This window comes from Otolemur garnettii, unplaced genomic scaffold (genome assembly GCF_000181295.1).
Source record: "Otolemur garnettii isolate 467f Iridium unplaced genomic scaffold, OtoGar3 scaffold00004, whole genome shotgun sequence".
NCBI classification, from domain to species: Eukaryota; Metazoa; Chordata; class Mammalia; order Primates; family Galagidae; genus Otolemur; species Otolemur garnettii.
The window spans coordinates 28,450,733-28,473,380 of record NW_003852399.1 but is presented as its reverse complement, the minus strand read 5'-3'; the positions used below and the strand labels follow the sequence as shown (position 1 = coordinate 28,473,380).

At 44.2% G+C, this 22,648-nt stretch overlaps 1 protein-coding gene across 1 annotated transcript in view; it reads left to right on the top strand.

Moving 5' to 3' along the window:
• The window catches only part of MATN2 (matrilin 2), a 147,285-nt gene that overhangs the window by 86,221 nt on the left and 38,416 nt on the right, over window positions 1-22,648 (top strand). The window contains exons 5-6 of the mRNA XM_003782459.3: window positions 270-392; window positions 13,147-13,269. Coding sequence (XP_003782507.2) covers window positions 270-392; window positions 13,147-13,269 — 246 coding nt within the window. The remainder of the gene's footprint in view (window positions 1-269; window positions 393-13,146; window positions 13,270-22,648) is intronic.

Sequence of the window (22,648 nt, the reverse complement as noted above, 5' to 3'; positions counted from 1 at the left end):
AAACTCAATTCAATTCAAGTGGGGGGAAAGTGCGAGGGGGAAAAGGGGAGGAGTCTGGGTGGTAGGAGTACAAGTGGGGGGGATTACAGGTGGGTTTTCTTTTATCTACTTGTTTATGTTTTCCAAACTTCCTAGGACAATCACATATTAATCCTTATAATGCTTTTAAGAGTCATTTTGGCACGTGCTACAAGGCTGCTCGTTGTGTAGCCAGTGCTGAGAGGGCCTCTCCCCCGGTGCTGCGTCCTAATGGTGCTACTTTGCCTCAGTCCAGGATCTGTGTGCCACGGAGGACCATGCCTGTGAGCAGCTCTGCGTGAACGTGCCAGGCTCCTTCGTCTGCCAGTGCTACAGCGGCTACACTCTGGCTGAGGATGGGAAAAGGTGTGTGGGTGAGTATCCCCCCAGCCTTGCTTAGTGGGAAAGGCCAAGTTCAGCATATTGTGTGTGTTTGTGGGGGGCATTCAATGTGTACCTCCCACGTATCCATTTACTTTGCTTTGGGTTTCAACAAAATGCCCAGTTCTTTGGCCTAATTGTTAGGGAGAATTTGAACTTTAAACACTTCATTTATGGCTGAGGTCAGCGTTTTTTCATTCCGGCCCCTCAGCAAAAGGCATACGTATGATACACAGTGGTTCTCAGCCTGTGGGTCGCGCGACCTCCAAGACCATCGGAAAACACATCCTGCATATCAGACAGATATTTACATTACAATTCATAACAGTAGCAAAATTACAGTTATGAGGTAGCAACGATAATAATTTTATGGTTGGGGTCACCACAACACGAGGAACTGTATTAAAGGGACGCGGCATTAGGAAGGTTGAGAACCACTGAATGGAGATGTAATTGTTACTGCTTGAGAAGGACTGGTTGGGTTTTCTTCAAACTTGAGATGGCCTGACTTAAATATAGTTTGTAAAATTTACCTGGTGGGGGGTGGGGTTGCTTAGTGGCCCCTTAGAGCCGTAGGCACGCCTCCTCCCCAGTATAAGACCTGCAGCTCGGCCACGAACTCGAGTGACTGCAGGGGTGAGAGCCCTGCCCGATGTAATAAGACAGCAGGTCAGTGAAAACCAACAGTAGAGCAGCCTCCTCACAAGCCCAGGGAGCTCTCAAGCAGGCGCTGACTCTGGTCAGTTGAGCAGCTTCCCACCTGGGAGATATCACAGTGAGTGACCAGCTGAGAGGTAGGAGAGGTGGGTGGCATCTGATTCCTTCAGCACCTGTGGAGCAGGCTGGCCAGTCCCTACTCTGCTTGTGTTACCTCTGCAAAGCCCATTTTAAACTTGCACAGTGTCATTGGTCCTTCCATTAACAAACAGCACCCGGTCAATGGTAGGTGTTACATAAAGTGAACTGCATTCTCATAGGCGGGACATCTGGAAGGAAAAGGACTTGACTGACATCAGAACTGGAATCTAGATTTTCTGACTAAAACCTGCATTTTCTGTTCCATATCCAGTTGTTTTCAGCAGCCCTATTATGTCCTGCTTTCCAAGAATAATGTGTATTTTTTTTTTTTTTTGCACATAGAATTTATCCTTTTAGTATATCTTGATGCTTAGCTAAGGATGTAAAAGGAAGAAAACAAAACCAAAGTGTTAGTGGTAGCCTGTTACTTTGAGGTGAGCGATGAGCGTATTATGGGTTTGTTTCTAAAGTGTTAGTGGTAGCCTGTTACTTTGAGGTGAGCGATGAGAGTATTATGGGTTTTGTTTCTGTACACCCATGGGGAGGAAGGCCACCCTCATCAGAGGGCCACAAATGGAGTTGGTCTCCTGAGCCTCAAGGTTGTTTTTTTCCCCTGAGTCTGCTGGTGGTGACCATGCTAGTGAGGCAGGGTGCCGTGTCCAGCTAAATTAGCAAAAAAGAAGCCAACATGTAAACACCAATGATTATTTTTGCTTTGTTAATTTTTATTATGCAAATAATATACTTTCATTGAGGAATCTTAAGCAGATGTGAACAGTTGCTATTAATAGTTTGTTGTAGGCTCAGCGCCCGTAGCTCAGTGAGTAGGGCACCAGCCATGTACACCAAAGCTGGTGGGTTTGAGTCCAGCCCGGGCCTGCTAAACAATAATGACAACTGCAACCATAAACAAACAAACAAATAAAAAATAGCTGGGCATTGTGGTGGGCACCTGTAGTCCCAGCTACTTGGGAGGCTAAGGCAAGAGAATCGCTTAGGCCCTCGAATTTGAGGTTGCTGTGAGCTGTGACGCTACAGCACTCTACCCAGGGCAACATGGTGAGATTCTGTCTCAAAAAAAAACCAGTTTGTTGTATTCTAGGTTTGGTGGCTCACACCTATAATCTAAGCACTTTGAGGGGCTGAGGCAGAAGGATCACTTATGGTCAGGAATTTGAGATCAGCCTAGACAACATAGTGAGGCTGTCTACCAAAAAAAAAAAAAAAGAAAGAAAGAAAGAAAGTAATATTAGCTGGGTGTGGTGGTATGTACCTGTAGGTGGCATGTACTTGGGTGTGGTGGCATGTAGCCAGCTACTTGGGAGGCTGAGGTGGGAGGATCACTTGAGCCCAGGAGATTAAGGCTGCAGTGAACTGTGATCATGCCACTGCACTCCAGCCTGGGCAACAGAGTGAGATTCCATCTCAAAAATAAAAAAATAAATAAAATAAAAATGGGGCAGTGCCCATAGCTCAGTGGGCAGGGCGTCAGCCACATACATGGAGGCTGATGGGTTTGAACCTGGCCCAGGCCAGCTAAACAACGATACCTGCAACAAAAAAATAGCCGGGTGTTATGGTGGGCACCTGTAGTCCCAGCTACTTGGGAGGCTGAGGCAAGAGAATCACGTAAGCCCAAGAGTTAGAGGTTGCTGTGAGCTGTGACACCACAGCACTCTACCAAGGGCAACAGTGTGAGACTCTGTCTTTAAAAAAAAAAATCCTCCTGGCTTCCCAAAGTGCTAGGATTATAGGTGTGAGCCATGGCACCTGGCCCAGGTCAATATTAATGTTTTGCTCCAATAAGGTCATTGGAGAAAAGCCATCAAGTTGAGTCACTGGATTCACCTGAGTAAACCTTTCAGGATTTTGCCAGGCATTCTGCTAGCATGGAGGATGTCAAGATGACCTTGAGACCACTGGCAATGGTAAATAGTGGGGTGCAGGTGAGGAGCAAGTGGGACAACAGATCTAAACCACCAATTAAATCAAATTGGTAAATGTTAACCGTGTCCAGCTACTGATGAATCAATGCAGTGGCTTTTCCGTTTTAAGCTCACTAGCAGTGGTTCTAGTACTTTGACGCATCTCTGATTTATGACTGTGACCTGCCTGAAAATTCAATTCTTAGTCATAGACTCAGGACTTTTTATATAAAGTGGAGCATTAAACTCAAGGGCCAGAGTTCCATCTTTCTGATTATTCATTTCCCTACTGACTGCTGGATTGATTTCCATATTCAGGTGACCAAAGGTGGATTCCAGCCTAAAACCCTCCTTTTGCTTTCATGGAAACCCCAGATCTGTAATTCATCAGCTAAATAAAGCTTTGCTAATTGCCATCCCAGACTGTTATTTTTTAAAGACCACTTATCTAGTCTTTGAACTTTGTGCTGCTCTTGCTCACCAGGCGTTTACTGACTGCTTTGTGTTTGGGGGTAACTTTGGTCCTGTTTGCCCAAGCAGATTGTAAACCTTTGAAGGCAGAGACTACTTGTGTTTTCATCTTTTGCAAGGTGGACTTGCCATAGATTTTTCTTTTCTTCTTTTTCTTTTTTTTGAGATAAACCTCAAGCTGTCCCCCTGGGTGGAGTGCTATGGCATCACAGCTCACAGCAACCTCCAACTCCTGGGCTCAAGCAAGTCTCCTGCCTCAGCCTCTCAAGTAGCTGGGACCACAGGCGCCCGCTACAGCGCCTGGCTATTTTTTTTTTTTTGGTTGCAGCCGTCATTGTTGTTTGGTGGGCCCGGGCTGGATTCGAACCTGCCACCTTAGGTGTATGTGGCTGGCGCCTTAGCCACTTGAGTCACAGGCACCGAGCCTCTTTTTTTCTTGAATCATTGACTGAGGTTGATTGATCACAATCTCAGCCTTCATGTTTTTAGAAAATCTTTTCTCCTCAACTGGTTTTTAAATTACAAAATCAATTTTTGCTTATTAAAAATTAAAGTCAGAGTACAGACGCGTATGAAGTTGAAACCTGGAGGTCACTTCTCCCCCGTTTCACTTCCTGGAGGTAATCACTGCTAACAACCTGGCTTATCTTTCCTGCCTTTCTTCTAAGACGTCTTGGTTGTGGTATTTCCTTTTCGTTATTACCCAGGGTTTGGCACCCTGCCTGACGCGGTAATTACTGAATAAATAGTTGGGAAACAGATGAATGGCATTTAAGTATCTCTTAACTCCCAAATTCAATCTTACCTTGATTGATCTCTTAACTCCCAAATTCCATCTTACCTTGATTGATCAGAGAGGCAGTCTGATAAAAATATAAATTACATTTGTTGAATGTTACTAAGTCTTAGGTCCCTTTTGAGATACTTGACGTATATTGCAACAACCTATGAGATCAGTACGATTGTTAACTACATTTTTATAAGTCTCTTAACCTCTTCAAGTTTGGGTTACTTCATTTGTAAATTGGGGCTAATACTACCTACTTCACCAGGTTCACGTGATGGTTAAATGAGCAAATATGCATAAAGCCCTTAGAACAGTGCTGTGTATGTATAAGTGCTCGTTAATATTATTGCTGTCATTACAAGGTCTAATAGCCGGGCAACTGGTAAACGCTAGTTGGATCTTAATCCATATATCCTTTTTATGAATACTTGAGGATGGCCCATTTAAAAAAGCTAACTGAGGTCCATACGAACCCTGAATGATGGGGGCACACAGCGTGGGATTTAGCTTGGTGTGCCTGCTGCCTTCGAAATTTCCTCCCGCATTCTCCTGTGTCACCTACTCTCAGAGAGCAAGGGATGGTTGATATTTAAGTTGGAGACAAAGGATGGCAGGATGGATTCTATATTGAAAGGTCAGATTTTGAATTAATTAGCTAACTGCTTGTGTTTGAAACATCCTCCCACCCCCAAGATGGTAGATAATCAAATGGATTCCCCCCTGTATTGAGTTTGCTAAGATTGCCATAACGAAACACCACAGACTGGGGGGCTTAAACTGGAGAAATGTGTTTTCTCATTGTTCTGGCAGCTGGAAGTCCGAGACTGAGGTGTCTGCAGGTTTGATTTCTTCTGGGGTCTCTGTCCTTGATTTCCAGATGGCCACTGTGCTTCACATGGGCTTTCCTATGTGTGTGTGCCCATCCCTGGTGCCTCTTCTGTGTCCATATTTTCTCTTCTTGTGAGGACCCCGGTCTGGATTGGATTAGGGCACCCCAGCAGCCCCTTCATCTCCACTTTAAAAGCTCCATCTCCAAATACATTCATGTTCTGAGGTACTAGGGCTTCAACATATGAGTGTGTGGGGGGGCACAATTCAGTCAATAACACTCTTCTACTGTTGTCAAAATCAGTAAGAAACTTTCTCTGCATTTTAAAATCCTGAATGTGGAAATCCAATTCTGCCTTGAAGGGAGAGGTTTTGTGAGTCCGTCTGTGTCTAATGTATGCTCAGCAAAGTAAATTGGTTCCACCATTTCTCTAAATGACAAATTTGATTTGTCTTGTTTTGTTATTGACAAGCTTTAAAATCCAAATGCTTCCCTTTAAAATATCCTTTTTCTGCTAATGTCATCCCCTTGCACACTGCTCTTGACTGAGAAAACCTTGGAATGTGACCAGATTATAAACCAGAAACTGGTGATCTTGGGTTTTATTATGTTGCATCAAAGTATCATTTATCCTTGGAGACAGCTGACTGACTGATTTCTCATAGTTGGGCCAAGACTAAATGTGGCAAGACTGACTTCTGACTCTGAGATCTTAGCACTTAGTGACTTGGAAGGCCTAAGAGCTACAGAGAATCGCTATTTCCGTTTGTAAAGAAGAGTGTAGAAATTTCAGGCAAAAAACAATGGAGAACGGATTTTGTTGAAGTAGATAAGTCTTGAAAGGTAAAGGCATCTATCACTTGTTATATACACAAACATCACCTCCATGCATCTGCCCCTCATCCTTGGCCTCCCGTTTTATGAGTATAATTTTGCAATCAAAATTATGCAAAGAACCCAAAACATTTGGCAAAGGATGTCAGAGCTAAATGAACTGGAACACTCTGGCCTTAAAAAATCTTTTAGGTTCATGTACCTGGCAGTGGGCTCTTCCATATCTAACTACTGCACCAAAGGCCACATCAGCTGTCACCAGCAGCCTGTCAGTGAATCGATGGGTAACTCTCAAAATGAGATGGGATTTGGCTTGGCGCCTGTGGTTCAAGTGGCTAAGGCGCCAGCCACGTACACCCACGGTGACGGGTTTGAATCCAGCCTGGGTCCGCCAAACAACAATGACGGCTGCAACCAAAAAAAAAAAGTTAGCCGGGCGTTGTGGCAGGTGCCTGTGGTCCCAACTACTTGGGAGGCTAAGGCAGGAGACTCGCTTGAGCCCAGGAGTTGGAGGTTGCTGTGAGCTGAAATGCCATGGCACACTACCAATGGGGACAGCTTGAGGCTCCTGTCTCAAAAAAAAAACAAAAAAAAAATGAGATGGGATTTGACACCTTGGACTGGGACCTAGGAATACCTGACTCCTCCTGTGCACACAAAGAATAAAAACAGAGAATCAAGAAACCTTCTTATCCCAGAAAATTTGGCATGTGGTTGGCTGATTAATGGAAATATTATTTAAAGAGGAAAATAGTAAAAAACTACATATTCAAGTCTACCTTAAGCATTTTATTTTTATAAAATGTACATGCATGTACATTTAACAAAAATTACTTTTTTTTTTAAACAGTCCCCCTATGTCACCCGTGGTAGAGTGTTGTGGTGTCACAGCTCATAGCAACCTCAAACTCTTGGGCTTAAGCGATTCCCTTACCTCAGCCTCCCAAGTAGCTGGGACTACAGGCACCCGCCACAACGCCCAGCTATTTCTAGGGATGGGGTCTCGGTCTGCTCTGACTTAGGCTGGTCTTGAACTCACGAGCTCAGGCAATCCACCTGCCTTGAATAAAAATTACTTTAAATTACACTTTTAAAAATATTAATTATTATTACTATCATTACTTTGAGACAGAGCCTCAAGCTGTCACCCTGGGTAGAGTGCTATGGCATCACAGCTCACAGCAACCTCCAAATCTTGGGCCTAAGCGATTCTCTTGCCTCAGCCTCCCAAGTAGCTGGGACTACAGGCGCCCAACACAATACTCGGCTATTTTTTGGTTGTAGTTGTCATTGCTGTTTGGCAGGCCTAGGCTGGATTCGAACCCGCCAGTCTGGTGTATGTGACTGGTGCCTTAGCCGCTTGAGCTACAGGTGCCAAGTGTAAAAATATTAATTTTAAGTTGATTTGAAGAAAAAACAAGATATTTAAAAATCTTTCTTACATAAGCCATACCCATAATGTGTTACCTATGATTTTTAGTTTTGGTTTCTTTAAATTAGAGCAAGGGTTTGAAGATTTCTATAAAGCAGTCTAAGGGCAGAATCCTTATACGTTTTAATGAAAAATTTCCCAATCTTTTACACTTTTTTCGTCCATGCTTGGTCCCACAGCAATTCTGGTTAACAAATTGCTTTAATTCTTTCCAAAGCTTTTAATTTAGTTTTTATTTTTAAAAAAACCTCTCAATTTAGGGTGGTGCCTGTGGCTCAGGGAGTGGGGTGCTGGCCCCATATGCTAAGGGTGGAGGGTTCAAGCCCTGGCCCTGGCCAAACTGTAACAACAACAAAAAAACCCCTCAACTTCTTTTAGTGCTTATATTTTCTTGGTTTTGATTCTATTTAAGTTAATTACAGTAACATGTAGAAATAGCATATATAGGTTTGGAACCAAAAACACCTTTGACACTTTTTAACAGTGGCTGTCAAAGTTCAGCATGGGTCAGAATCACCTGCAGGGTTTATTAAAACACATATTCCTGGGCCCTATACCAGAGTGCCTGATCAATAGGTCTGGGTGGGGCCTGAGAATCAGCATTACCGACAAGTTCTCAAGCAGGAGTTGATGCAGCTGGTTCACAGACCATTCTGTGAGGACCAATGCTTTATAACCATCCGACTCAGTCAGTGGAAGGAGAGCACAGATTTTCCTCCAAGACTGCTTGATAAGCACACAGCCCAGCGAGTGAGAGATGTGGGCAAGTGTTCTAAAACCCAGTGTTCCACCTGTCTTGAGCATTTAGCATCCTCTGGGCATCAGGCCTCCTACTGTTAGAGGGAATGAAAGCGTTGATTGATCTGAGGGATTGATCTGAGGGATCTGAGGGATCTGAGGGATTGATCTGAGGGATCTGAGCTGGGGATTCGAACCTGCCACCTTAGGTGTATGTGGCTGGCGCCTTAGCCGCTTGAGCCACAGGCGCCGAGCCTGTACAGCTTTTTATAAACAACTGGGCCAACACTAGATACTCTATAGTATTCTGGAAAAAGGAGAGTTTAGAGAATGTGACTTAGACTCAAAAAGGCCTAAGCAGAGCCTCCAACCTCTCTCCAGTCTGAATACCGGGCCAGCGCGATATAGGGGAATCCTTCTGATCACACCTATTTCGTGCTCATTAAGTGGGAGCACGTCAAACAGCCCCTCCTCCTCTCTTCCCTCTCTCTTGTTCCTCCTCCCCCCAAGTTGAATTGAAATGCGTTTTACTGGCTCGGTGCCTGTGGCTCAAGTGGCTAAGGTGCCAGCCACATACACCTAAGGTGGCGGGTTCAAATCCAGCCCGGGCCCGCCAAACAACAGTCATGGCTGCAACCAAAAAATAGCCAGGCATTGTGGTGGGCGCCTGTGGTCCCAGCTACTTGGGAGGCAGAGACAGGAGACTCGCTTGAGCCCAGGAGTTGGAGGTTGCTATGAGCTGTGATGCCATAGCATTCTACCCAGGGGAATAGCTTGAGGCTCTGTCTCAAAAAAAAAAAAAAAAAAAAGAAAAGAAATGCGTTTTACTCCGATGTGGGCATGAATTAGATCATCTACTGGCTTCATATTTGTATTGAGTACATTGAATATTTGCTTTCCCATTCTTGTTATACTTTATAAGAAGAATGTGTTTCAACTCCATCCAGGTTAATATAAAAGATGAAAAGTCACCATCTTTTTTTACGTCTGAATAGTATTCCATGGTATACATATAACCATAGTTTGTTAATCCATTCCTGAGATGATGGGCATTTAGGTTGTTTCCACATCTTGGTGATTGTAAATTGAGCTATGATAAACAATCTAGTGCAAATGTCTTAATGAAATGATTTTATTATTCTGCATAGATGCCTAGTAGTGGGATTATGGGGGTCAAATAGGAGGTCTAATTTGAATTCTTTGAGGATTGTCTATATTTCTTTCTTTTTTTTTTTTTTTTTTTTGAGACAGAGCCTCAAGCTGTCCCCCTGGGCAGAGTGCCGTGGCATTACAGCTCACAGCAATCTCCAACTCCTGGGCTCAAGCGAGTCTCTTGCCTCCGCCTCCCAAGTAGCTGGGACCACAGGCGCCCGCCACAACGCCCGGCTGTTTTTTGGTTGCAGCCGTCATTGTTGTTTGGCGGGTCCGGGCTGGGGATTCGAACCCGCCACCTTAGGTGTACGTGGCTGGCGCCTTAGCCGGTTGAGCTATAGGCGCCGAGCCCTATATTTCTTTCTAAAGAGGCTGTATTTATTTGCAGTCCCACCAACAGTGTAAAAGTATTCCCCTCTCTCCACATCCACGTCAGCTACTTTGGGACTTTGTGATATGGGCTAATCTTTCTGGGGTTAGGTGGTATCTCAGGGTGGTTTTAATTTGCATTTCTCTGATGATTAGGGATGATGAGCATTTTTCATATGTTTGTCAGCCCTATGTCTTATCTAGAGTGAAGGATTTTTTTTTTTTTTTTTTTTGCAGTTTTAAGCTGGGGCTGGGTTTGAACCCGCCATGTCCAGTATATGGGGCTGGCGCCCTACTCCTTGAGCCACAGGTGCCACCCTAGAGTGAAGGATTTTTAAAGAAAAAAAAATCCATACTCCTACTACCTTAATAAACAAGCATTTTTATTTCTAATTTCCAGGCTTTGCCTCAGAGCTATATTTTACATAGATATAACCACTGTGAATATATAATTTAGACCTACTTTGTTCCACCAAATTTTGCCTTTCTATTTACAATTGTATCATTATAATGGACAAATTAGTGACTGCCTAATTCTCAAACTGGAGCTCCTGATGTTCTCCTGTGAAACCTGCTTCTCTTGCACCTGCCCCATCCCAGATCAGTTGCTTACACCAAAATCCCTGGGATTAGCTTGAATTGGTCTCTTTTTCTCTTGCCTCAGCGCTAATCCAATGGGAATCTACCAGCTCCATGTGGACACACGTACCGGATATATTAGTCTGCTAGGGCTGTCATAACAAAGTGCCACAGACTGGGTGACTTAAAAAACTGGAAATTTTTTTAATCTGGCAGCTAAAAGTCCAAAATCAAGGTGCGGGCTGAGCTGGGCTGCCTATGAGACTGGCAGGGAGAGTCCTTGCCTCTCCCTAACATCTGGCGGTGGCTGTGGAAACTTGATGTTCCTCCAGTCCAGCTGCGTCACTCCGGTCCCTGCGTCTGTCTTCATCTGGTGCTCTCCCCCTGTGGCTGTCTTCACATGGCCTTCTCCTCTCATAAGGACACCAGTCAGAGTGGGCTAGAGCCCACCCGAACGATTGCATCTTAACTTTATTACTTCTGCAAAGACCCTATTTCCCAATAAGGCTACTTTCGCAGTAGCAGGGGTTAGCACTCCAACAGATCTTATTGGGCAAACAATTCAACCCATAATTCCCAAAACACCACTTCTTCCCACCCCATCCTCGCTTAAGGGTGGGATTATTGGAGTAGCCCCTAACTGGTTTTCTACCATCACATTTGCCCTGTACAGGCTATTCTTAACACCTTGGTTCACCACCAGCAACCCTCAGGTCCAAGAAAAAGCCAAGGTCCTTGCAGTGGCCCACAGTCCCTCCTGACTGCACCATTCTCCTGTCCCACTCCTCTCCCTGCTCTAGCCACCCTGGCCTCTTTGCTGGTCCTCTAGCTCACCAGGCATGTATCTCCCACCTCCTGGCCTTTGCATTTGCTGTTCCTTTTGCTACGATGCCGTCTCCCAGGTACCATCACGGCTCGTACCTCCTCCTTCAACACTCCCCCCAACTGCATCTTCACAGAAAGGCTTTCCTCACCACGCCCATTACAACACACTCACCCCCACAGGCCCTATCCTGTTCCTGGTCTTGTTTTCCTCCAGAGCACTCTTTGTCTTCTAATAGACTATGCTGTGTACTTACATATTTTATCTTTTGTTTATTCCCCACTCCCACCATCACCACCCGAACATAAGCTCCTTGAGAGCCACAATTTTTGTCTATTTTGTTATTTGCTTTATCCCTGGAACCCAAAACAGGGCCTAGAGTCTAGACCATACTAGGCACTCAGTTAATATTTGTGGAATTAATGAGGAATCAGCCAGTGTGTTTTCTCACACTGGATAAGTTACTAATCTATTTATCCTTATTAACTGTTCATCTCATTTTCTAGACCTTTTAAAAATCATGTTAAACAGCGCTCCTATTAATAGCTTACTGCATATAGTTAATTTCACGCCCATGTCAGTCATTTCTTTGGGTCATGTTTCCATCATAAACTTCGTCAAATTGCCTTACGTAAGGATTTTTGTCAATTTATAATGTCACTCACCATTAATAACTGTGTCTATGCTGTTTTGCCACCCCTGGGTTTTACTTCATCTTTATTTCTGCCAGTTTTATAGGTATGTGTGATTTGTCCTTCTTCTTCTTTTTTTTTTTTTTTTGCAGTTTTTGGCCAGGGCTGGGTTTGAAACCACCACCTCCTGTATATGGGGCCTGCGCCCTACTCCTTTGAGCCACAGGCGCCGCCCCTCTTCTTTATCTTTTAACTACAATTGTCATAAGCTTTTGATCTTCAGATATGAATTGCCTGATATAGACTCCTGATATCTTTTTTGGCAGGAATAAGAAAAAGAAGGTCTTAGATCCATATTTTTTAAATTAAATTAAATTTTTTTTTTTGAGGCAAAGTCTCACTATGTTGCCCTGGATGGAGTGCCATGGTGTCACAGCTCACAGCAACCTCCAACTCTTGGGCTTAAGCAATTCTCTTGCCTCAACCTCCCAAGTAGCTGGGACTACAGGTGCCCGCCACAATGCCTGGCCATTTTTTGTTGCAGTTGTCATTGTTGCTTAGCTGGCCTGGGCCAGGCTCAAACCTGCCACCCTCCGTGTATGTGGCTGGTACTATAATCACTGTGCTACTGGCACCGAGCCTTAGATCCATAGTTTTTAATTCATACGCTTTTTTCTAATTTTTTTTTTTTTTTTTGAGATAGAGTCTCACTCTGTCACCCTGTCTAGAGTGCCATGGCATCATCATAGCTCACAGCAACCTCAAACTCTTGGGCCTGAGTAATCCTCTTGCCTCAGCCTCCCAGGTAGCTGGGACTATAGGCACCTGCCACAACACCCAGCTAGTTTTTCTGTTTTTAGTAGAGACAGACGTCTCTTGTTTGCTCAGGCTGATCTCGAACTCCTGAGCAGCTCAGGCGATCCACCTGCCACAGCCTTCCAGTGTGCTGGAGTTATAGGCGTGAGCCACTGCACTTGGCCTCCATATACTTCTTGGAGCAACAATATTTTTTTTTTTGAGACAGAGTCTCACTTTGTCACCCTTGTAGAGTGCGTGATGTCACAGCTCACGGCAACCTCAAACTCTTGGGCTTAAGTGATTCTCTTCCCTCAGCCTTCTGAGTATAACAGCTGCCCGCCACAATGCCCAGATTTTTGTTGTTGTTGTTGTTGCAGTTGTCATTGCTTTTTAGCTGGCCAGGTCTGGGTTCAAACCCGCCACCCTTGGTATATGGGGCTGGCGCCCTACCCACTGAGCCTCAGATGCTGCCCTGGAGCAATAATATTAATACTTATTTATATTTATTATAAGTATACTTCCATTCTGCCTTTCTCTGTTTACATTTCTGATTAAACTGAATATGTTATATTTTCTACAGCTGTGGACTACTGTGCTTCAGAAAACCATGGATGTGAACATGAGTGTGTAAATGCTGATGGTTCCTACTCCTGCCGGTGCCGTGAAGGATTTGCTCTTAACCCAGATGAAAAAACCTGCACAAGTAGGTCACACACATACACATACACAGAAGCATTTGATATGATTGCTGTTGGGACTCTGGCCTTGGACATCTTCCAAGCATGGATTAGCATATGATTATGTCATAGGAAACCTCTGCCCCATCCCACCTCCCTTCTTCACTGGTTTTAAGACCATAGCCTTATCTAGCTCAATATCACCATTCAGGGAATCTGATGAAGTTGTCTTTTATGGTTCCCCACACATGGGGGTATTCTTTCAACATTTGCTGAATCTGCTGATAACCAGATCTCCTTGCCTCATGCCAACTCAGCCTAGCTGTGCCCCTCAGTATTAAGAGGGCTTAGGAGTGTTTTCACTGAAGCCTTGTGGCTTGTGGGCTTCAGCTCTGACTCCACACAAGTACCAGAAAATTGCTGAGCCAGGAAGAATTGAATGTGGCTTCTTCTGGGTAGGGGAGGGATAGGTGGATGGCAATTTGCAGAGGACTGCTCATTTTTTGTGTGACATATTTAGCTCTATTTGATTTTACCTCTATACGTAAAAATCAGAAGTAATTTTAGTTTCCAAAATCTGAGCATACAACTCTATAAACTAAATATGATCACTAGTTTTGCAAAAGGATTCCAAAAGGATTCTTTTCAATATGAAGGTGCATTGAAGCAGTGGTTCTTAGAGCAGTGGTTCTCAACCTTCCTAATGCCGCGACCTTTTAATATAGTTCCTGTGGGTCACGACCCACAGGTTGAGAACCACTGCCTTAGAGGATTGCATGGGTTATTGCCTTCCTAATGGGAGGGTCACTTGAGAAAAGCTTGTTTTTAAAGTATTAGGGCCCAGCAGTTTTTTTGGTTTTTTGTTTTTCTTAGAGACAGAGTCTTACTTTGTCACCCTCAGTAGAGTGCTATAGCATCACAGCTCACAGCAACCTCCAGCTCTTGGGCTTAGATGATTCTCTTGCCTCAGTCTCCCGAGTAGCTGGGACTACAGGCACCCACCACAACACCCAGTTATTTTTTTTGTTGCAGTTTGGCTGGGGCTGGGTTCAAACCTGCCACCTTCGGTATATGGGGCCAGTGCCCTACTCACTGAGCCACAGGCACCAGTGTCCAGCAGTTTTAAAAAGTGAATTCTTTTTTTTTTTGAGACAGAGCCTCAAGCTGTCCCCCTGGATAGAGTGCAATGGCATCACAGCTCACAGCAACGTCCAACTCCTGGGTTCAAGCGAGTCTCCTGCCTCAGCCTCTCAAGTAGCTGGGACCACAGGAGCTTGCCACAACGCCTGGCTATTTTTTTTGGTTGCAGCCATCATTGTTGTTTGGCGGGCCTGGGTTGGATTCAAACCCACCACCTTAGGTGTATGTGGCTGGAGCCTTAGCCACTTGAGCCACAGGTGCCGAGCCTTAAAAAGTGAATTTTAATAGCAATTTATACTAAGATAAGACATCTCTGAAACATACATCTATGAGAAAATAGAATTTTAATTCATAAAATGTCTATGTATCTATAACCTTTCTGAAATTCATCTATATGTTAAAGCAGGATACACGTGCACAAAACCTTCTAAACACAAATTTAACTCCTACTCTGAGTCCCTAAATTTCTCTAGCTCCAAAGCTGGAGATAGGGGAGTGTACAGAATTGTAAGGGCCACATTAAGTCAAAAACACCCATCTCTGGAGCCCTAACCAAGTGCCAATAGAAATGAAGGTGAGATCCTTCTTGGAGAAGACACTGTGGCTGAGTCTTGAGAGTGGGTCCATCATTCAGAAGGCAAAGAAGGGTGAGATGGGGCTTCCAGGGGAAGGAAAGTTATGTGGGGATATGAACCAGACAGGGTGTTTTAGATCTCCATGACCAGTGTACAACGGGCACACACTTGTTCGTTTTACTTATTTACAGAGTAAGTGAATACTCTCCTCCTGTCCTTCTCTTCTGAATATTCTGAGCTGTAAAGCAGCAGCCTGGGCTGTGGGACTGGCTAGGGGTGCATGAGTCAGTACTCCCATCAAAAGGAGGCCCCATGTGCTGGGGGCTGGCCTTGGTTCAAATCCTGGCCTTCAGCTTTTTCTCTGGCCTCAGTTTCCTCACCTGTAATAAGGGATGATGATATTGCCAACTTCACAGCATTATGTTCAAGACACAATGTGATAATTCATATAAACCATTTAGCAAATTGCCAGGTTCTAAGTTCTTGGAAGGGATGATACGGCTTTAAAGGCTTTACATCGGGAATTATTGAGCATATAACACAAGCCTGGGCTAAGTTTAAAAGTGCATGAGCAATTGAAGACTTTCACTGGGAGTTGGTGGGGGACATAAACCATACCCATACAGAACATCTCAGTCACCATTCTAGGAGTTACACAACTGGGGGCCACAGTGTGATGCAGACAAGACCCCTGGCAGGAGCTGAGGGAAAGAGACCAGTTAGACCCGAGCAGGAGGAGATGCTGCCGCCTCAGGCTGAGGGCTGGAGGGAAGTGCACAGCATAGCCAGGCTCCTTCCTGCCTCTGCAGAACGCCTTCACCTGATGTCCACCCCAGCCCAGCCCCACTTCCCAGAGAGGCACTGTCTTCCCTGCACCGTGGCTCTACCTGTCTCGCTTCCCAGAGCCAAGGTCCAGGATGGTGCAGGCAAGGAGGAGTTCTGAGCCCTGGGATCAGACTGTGCAAATAGATAGTGCAGTGTAGGGGCCTGGGAGAGGAGGTCTGGCTGGGAGTCAGGGGAGGGACTGCTCCAGCTGGGAGGTCTCACCAAGCTAGGCATGGAGCCCAGCAGTTCAGCTGTCTCTAGGCCCTGCCAGACTTAAGACCCAGAGGTGAGCCACCCCCATGCGTGGGCAGGGAAGAGCGCTGGGAAATCTAAGAGGTCTGTGCAGGCTGCACTAGAGCGATAAGTTCCCTAGTAGGGCCCCCTTCCCACCGTGCCTGGGGGTGGACAGGAGCCAGACTGGCCAAGAGGGCTGTAAGAGAAAGGAGATGCTCAGAGCACTTGGAAAGCTGTGCGAGGAGGAAAAAAGCCCAGTTGTGAGGACTGCGACACTCAGGAGCGCTCCCGATCTGTGGCAGGTACAAGAACTGAGAAAGAGAGACCAGATGAAAGGACAGGATGGAGGCAGAAGTTCAGGACCAGCCTGTCAGGAAGTGCCAAGGTACATATCCCATCAGCTTCTACCCAAGTCAGCCTGGCCACTGCTGTGATGCAGAAAGATTAAAAAAAAGTTTGCCTGCCATATGTGGTGGCTCAGGTCTGTAATCCCAGCGCTATGGGAGTTACACATTGAGGTACGGATATGTTTTCCACATTCCACAAGGTAGGAGTTCAAGTCTGGCCTGGGCAACACGGTGAGACCTTTCTACAAAAAAATTTAAAAAATTAGCCAACATGTAATAAAAACATCTCTACCCACTTAATGGTTTGAAACTAAAAAAAAAAAAAAAAGTTGTTAAAATGTACACAAGCCACTCACTATTTTAAAAAAACCTAATATTTAAATATGTACATAATAAAGCATCAATGACAACAACAATACAAATTAGCTGTCCATTGTGATGGGGGGGCACCTGTAGCCCCAGCTACTTGGGAGGCTGAGGCAGGAGGATTGTGGGAGCCCAGAGTTGGAGATTGTAGTGAGCTATGATCATGCCACTCCACTCTAGCCTGGGCACCAGAGTGAGACCTTTGTCTCTTAAAAACAAACAAAAACTTTTCACTTCCTATAAACTTGTAAAATAAACTTAGATTTTTAGATTTCAGTCTATTTTTAACCAAAAGTATGTTTGAAAGCTAATCCAGTTAGTAATTGTGCAATTGCTGTCTAAAAAAGGTAGACTAGTCAATGTAATATACGAAACATGGCTAATTTATGATTAACCTGAAATATACAAAATAGAGCTTCATGTTGCTGAACAAATACTATAATATGAAGCATAAGTAGTGTTGGAAAAGGGGTTACCTTTTATGTCAGTTACCTGAAAGCAACCCATCCGAGTCTAGAGGGACATTGTACTAATGGTACAATCACCATTCATCTCCAGAATGTTCTCATCATCCCAAACTGAAATGGTACCCATTGAACACCAATTCCCCATTTCCTGCCACCACCTCTATTGCCTAGAAACTACCTTTCTAGTTTCTATCTCTGTGAATTTGACTACTCTAGGTACCTTGTATAAGTGAACTCATCCAGTATTTTGTTCTCTGGGGTCTGTTATTTCATTTAGCATAAATGTCCTCAAGGTTCATCTGTGCATGTGACAGAATTTCCTTACTAAAGACAGCATTAATATTCCTTGGTATACTTGTAAAGATACCCCCTTCTGTTTATCTCCCCATCTATTGGACATCTGGGTTACTTTTACCTTTTGTCTGTTGTGAATAATCCTGCTGTGAATGTGTGAACTGAAAGTCCTTGCTTTCAATTCTTTGGAGTATACATGTTATACCCAGAAGTAGAATTTCTGGGTCATGTGGCAGCAAGACTTTTTGAGATCTAAATGGAAACCTTTGGGGTTTTTTTTTTTTTTTTTTTTTTTTTTTTTGAGACAGAGCCTCAAGCTGTCCCCCTGGGTAGAGTGCCGTGGCATTACAGCTCACAGCAACCTCCAACTCCTGGGCTCAAGCGAGTCTCCTGCCTCCGCCTCCCAAGTAGCTGGGACCACAGGCGCCCGCCACAACGCCCGGCTATTTTTTGGTTGCAGCCGTCATTGTTGTTTGGCGGGTCCGGGCTGGGGATTCGAACCCACCACCTTAGGTGTACGTGGCTGGCGCCTTAGCCAGTTGAGCTATAGGCGCTGAGCCGTTGTTTTTTTTTTAGACAGAGTCTCACTCTGTCACCCTGGGTAGAATGCTATAGCATCCTGGCTCACAGCAACCTCAAACTCTTGAGCTCAAGTGATCCTCTTGCCTCAGCCTCCTGAGTAGCTGGGATGGCCAGTGCCCACCACAATACCCAGCTAGTTTTTATATTTGCTCAGCCTGGTGAAACCTTTACTCTTGAGCCAAGCATGAGAAAGAACATTCTCAGATATTCAGTGTCTTTTCCCCAGAAAGTCATAGAGGACTTCAGTCCACTAGCTAGGGATTTATGTCTTTGGTACATAGAGACTGTAGGGTGCGAGTCCAATGCTTAATCATCTAATACCTGTAATGATGTTGCAGTTTGGCTGGGGCCAGGTTCGAACCCACCACCTTTGGCATATGGGTCAGGCACCCTACTCACTGAGCCACAGGTGCCGCCCTAATACCTGTGATGATGAATAAAGGCAATGTGGACTCCATATTTTACATGTTGCTCTTTATTATTTTCTGACTTTGAGATCATTATGCTCTTTGTTTTTTAAACTCCCTTAGTAACTTGGTTGACATGCCTACCATTCTTCAAATAAGAATGCTTTGCACAGAATAAGTCACTAAATAAATATTCAGTGCTTACATTAAAAGTGAGACACAGGGCCAGGCACAGGGGTTCACCCCTGTAATCCCAACACTCTGAGAGGCCAAGATGGGTGGATCACTTGAGCTCATGATCAAGATCAGCCTGAGCAAGAATAAGACCCTGTCTCTGGAAGTAGCCTGGCTTTGTGGCAGGTGCCTGTATTCCCAGCTACTTGGGGGAGGGGCAAGAGAATTGCTTGAATCAAAGTGTTTGAGTAGTCTTCCTGACCAGGAAATAGTTAATGTGCTGAGCCTGACCCCCTTCCTACAGCCTGTAATATGCCACTTACTTTTGTGAGGGCCTGTGTGCATGAATCAAAGACTCTCAGTTAGAGAGGCCTTAAAGTTCAACCTAGTTCTTGCCCACTGCCCATCCAACAATGTCCCCAGTGTGCCATCTGTCCAGCCTGCACTGACAGGACACTCACTATACCCCAGGGCAGTTCATGCCACTTTGTACAGCTCTGACTCTTAGAAAGATATTTCCCAGCCTGAGCTGATATCTCTTCCTTTGCTCATAACAGAACAAACTGAGCTTTTTGCATTCTTCATGGTCACAAAGAATGAGTCATATCAGAATAATTCTATTTCCTTTAGTAGACTAGCCAAGCGTGGAAAATGTGGTAGCAACTATCTAGACTTTAACAGGCATTTGGCCAATTTGCTAAGGAGAGCCCCATGCCTTGTGGACTCAATAGAGAAATGTGTGGTCAATGAAAGAATGATTGGTTGGGCTTGTAACTGTCTGAATGTCTGCACCCAGAGGATGCTGACTGCTGACATGAGGTTGTCCTAGAAGGAGTTTTTTAAACAGCCTAGTGGGAAGAGGTCTGGAGGAGGCCATGAGAGCTGCCTTCCGTTCTTAGTGACCCCATGCTGGTTCTTGGCATGCAATGTTTATGTATCTGAACCCTCACAGAACGCTCCAGTGAGAGTAATACCAATAATCATTTGTTCATTCAACAAATATTTGTTGAGTACCTACTATGTGCCGAATGTGGTTGATTGTCATAAAAAAGATCCATGCATACTCTTTGTGATATCTGACACCACAGATGAGCAAAGAAAGTCCTCACAAAACCCGTCCACGCTTCAGAGGCCCTTGTTCTAGACCAGTGGTTCTCAACCTTCCTGTTGCTGCAATGTATTTTCATTGTTAAAAAGGGGTTGCGACCCACAGGTTGACAACTGCTGTGCTAGACCATCACTTGTGCTCAGGACACTCTGTGCTGATGGAAACGTTCTGTCTGCACAGCACAGTGCAGTAGTCAGGAGCCATATGTAGCTGTTGAGCACTGGAGATGCAGCCAGTGCAACTGAGAAACTGAATCTTTAAGCTTCATTTAATTGGATCAGTGTTTTTTTTTTTTGGCCGGGTCTGGGTTTGAACCCACCACCTCCAGCATATGGGGCTGGCACCCTACTCCTTTGAGCTACAGGCACCTCCCTAATTGAATCAGTTTTAATTTAAATAGCCACATTCGACAGCATGGTTCTAAATTAAAGGAGGCTAAACAGATATGAAAACTAAATACAATCTCAGATCCTAGACTGGATCCTGTTCTGGAGGATGAAAAATGTTGTAAAGAGCTTTATTATATCAGCTGATGAGATTAGAATGTGGGTGATAGATTAAATGAAAGTCAGTATAGGCTCGGCACCTGTGGTTCAAGTGGCTAAGGCGCTAGCCACATACACCTAAGGTGGTGGGTTCAAATCCAGCCCGGGCCCGCCAAATAATACTGACGGCTGCAACCAAAAAATAGCTAGGCGTTGAGGCGGGCGCCTGTGGTCCCAGCTACTTGGGAGGCTGAGGCAGGAGACTTGCTTGAGCCCAGGAGTTGGAGGTTGCTGTGAGCTGTGATGCCATAGCACTTTACCCAGGGGGACAGCTTGAGGCTCTGTCTCAAAAAAAAAAAAAGAAAGAAAGAAAGTCAATATAAATTTATAAGGTTTATAACAGCACTGTGGTTATAATAAGGGAATATCTCTTCTTTTAGGAAGCACACACTATATTTAAGGGAAAAGGGGCCAGAATATATGTAACTTACTCTAGAGAGTTCTGAGAGATGACCAAATGGTCATACAAATGGGGTAAAATGTTAACAGCAAGTGAATCAGTATGAAGAGTACATAGATGTTTCTTGTACTATTTTTGTTTGCAACTTTTTGCAGGTTTGAAATAGTTCCCAAATAAAAAGTTTAAAAAATGTTCTCATATGTAACTATGGTATTGAAGTTATATTTTTAAAAAAGAGTCCCAGTCTTTTAAAGATGCATAATGAAATAATTATGGACAAAGTGATATAATGTCTGGGGCTTGCTTCAAAGTAGTACACTGTCTTACTATGGGCAATGGGGGTATAGAAGGAGGAAGAGCAGCCAGAGAGTGATTCTCTTGAAGCTGGGTGATGTGTGCATGGATTTATTATATTATACTGTTCTGTCCATTTTTGTACATGTTTGAAATTTCTATGACTTTGAGTTGGGAAAAATCAGCATTTACTCAATGTTTTTCCTTTCAGGAATATTGTATGCTTTTCCCTTGCTCAACCTTTTTTCTTGTATAAACTGGGGAAACTCATTTATACCAAATCCTTCATTATGAAAATTATAATGTTTGTTTTTCTTTTCTTTTCTTTTTCTTTTTTTTTGAGACAGAGTCTAACTTTGTCTCCCTGGGTAGAGTGCCCTGGTATCATGGCTCACAGCAACCTCAATCTCTTGGGCTCAAGCGATCCTCTAGCCTCAAGGCTAGTCCACGTAGCTAGACTTCAGGTATCTGCCACAATGCCCACCTATTTTTAGAGATGAAGTCTCACTCTTGCTCAGGCTGGTCTTGAACTCCTGAGCTCAAGCAATACACCTGCTTCGGCCTCCCAGAGTGCTAGGTGGGAGCCACTGTGCCTGGCCTGAATGTTTCTTAAAACAATAAAAATTCTCATCAAAACAAAGACTTCTTTTAAGACCTGTAAGTGGCCACTTATTTCAAGCAATGTATCCCAGTTCCCCTATGGGAAAATACTTTGCTCAGATACATCAATAGAACAGTCTCTTTCCATATTTAAAAACACTTGCACAAGTAAAATTTCATTATAATGCATTTCATGAAGCCCTCTTTTTTTCTGAATATTTGGTTTAAGTTAGTGTATTGCTAGAGATCACATTCTCTGACTGTGAATCTTCAGATGAAAAATCCTATTTATGTGCAGCTGTGTCCAGTGGGGTGAGGAGGAGCTGTTTTGAATAGTTATACTTGTCATTCCTAGACCTTATATTTCCCAGGATGTAATTGTGTATCCTATTGTTTGAGGGGGTTAAGTGGTTTGGCGTTTGACTTTGGGAAAGTTAAATTGCTTTAATTGCATAAATCCCATAAAATCCTTAGCTAAGTTCTCTCTTCCCAACCTGTAACCTGGCAAACAACAACCCCTTTTAATTTTTGTGGCTCTTACATGAACCAAGACGAGAAAAGCATGTTCATAAATTCATTCGTCCTGTAAACATTCTGTACTATGTCAAGAAGTTTCTCCTGCTAAGGACCATATCCCTAAACGTGGGAAACGTGGGAATATCTTAACTGAACGGTTCCTTTCATGGCATAAATCTTTAAGAAAGGGGATTTTGGGGGCGGCGCCTGTGGCTCAAAGGAGTAGGGCACCGGCCCCATATGCCAGAGGGCCAGTGGTGGTGGATTCAAACCCAGCCCTGGCCAAAAACTGCAAAAAAAAAAAAAAAAAAAAGAAAGAAAGAAAGAAAGAAAGAAATGGGATTTTGCCTGTTCAAGAGAAATTAAAACTGAAAATCTCTGGCTTTCATTTGTTAGCTTTATTATATTTTTTGAGACAGAGTCTATGTTGCCCTTGATAGAGTGCTGTGGTGTCACAGCTCACAGCAACCTCAAACTCTTGGGCTTAAGCGATTCTCTTGCCTCAGCCTCCCAAGTAGCTGGGACTACAGG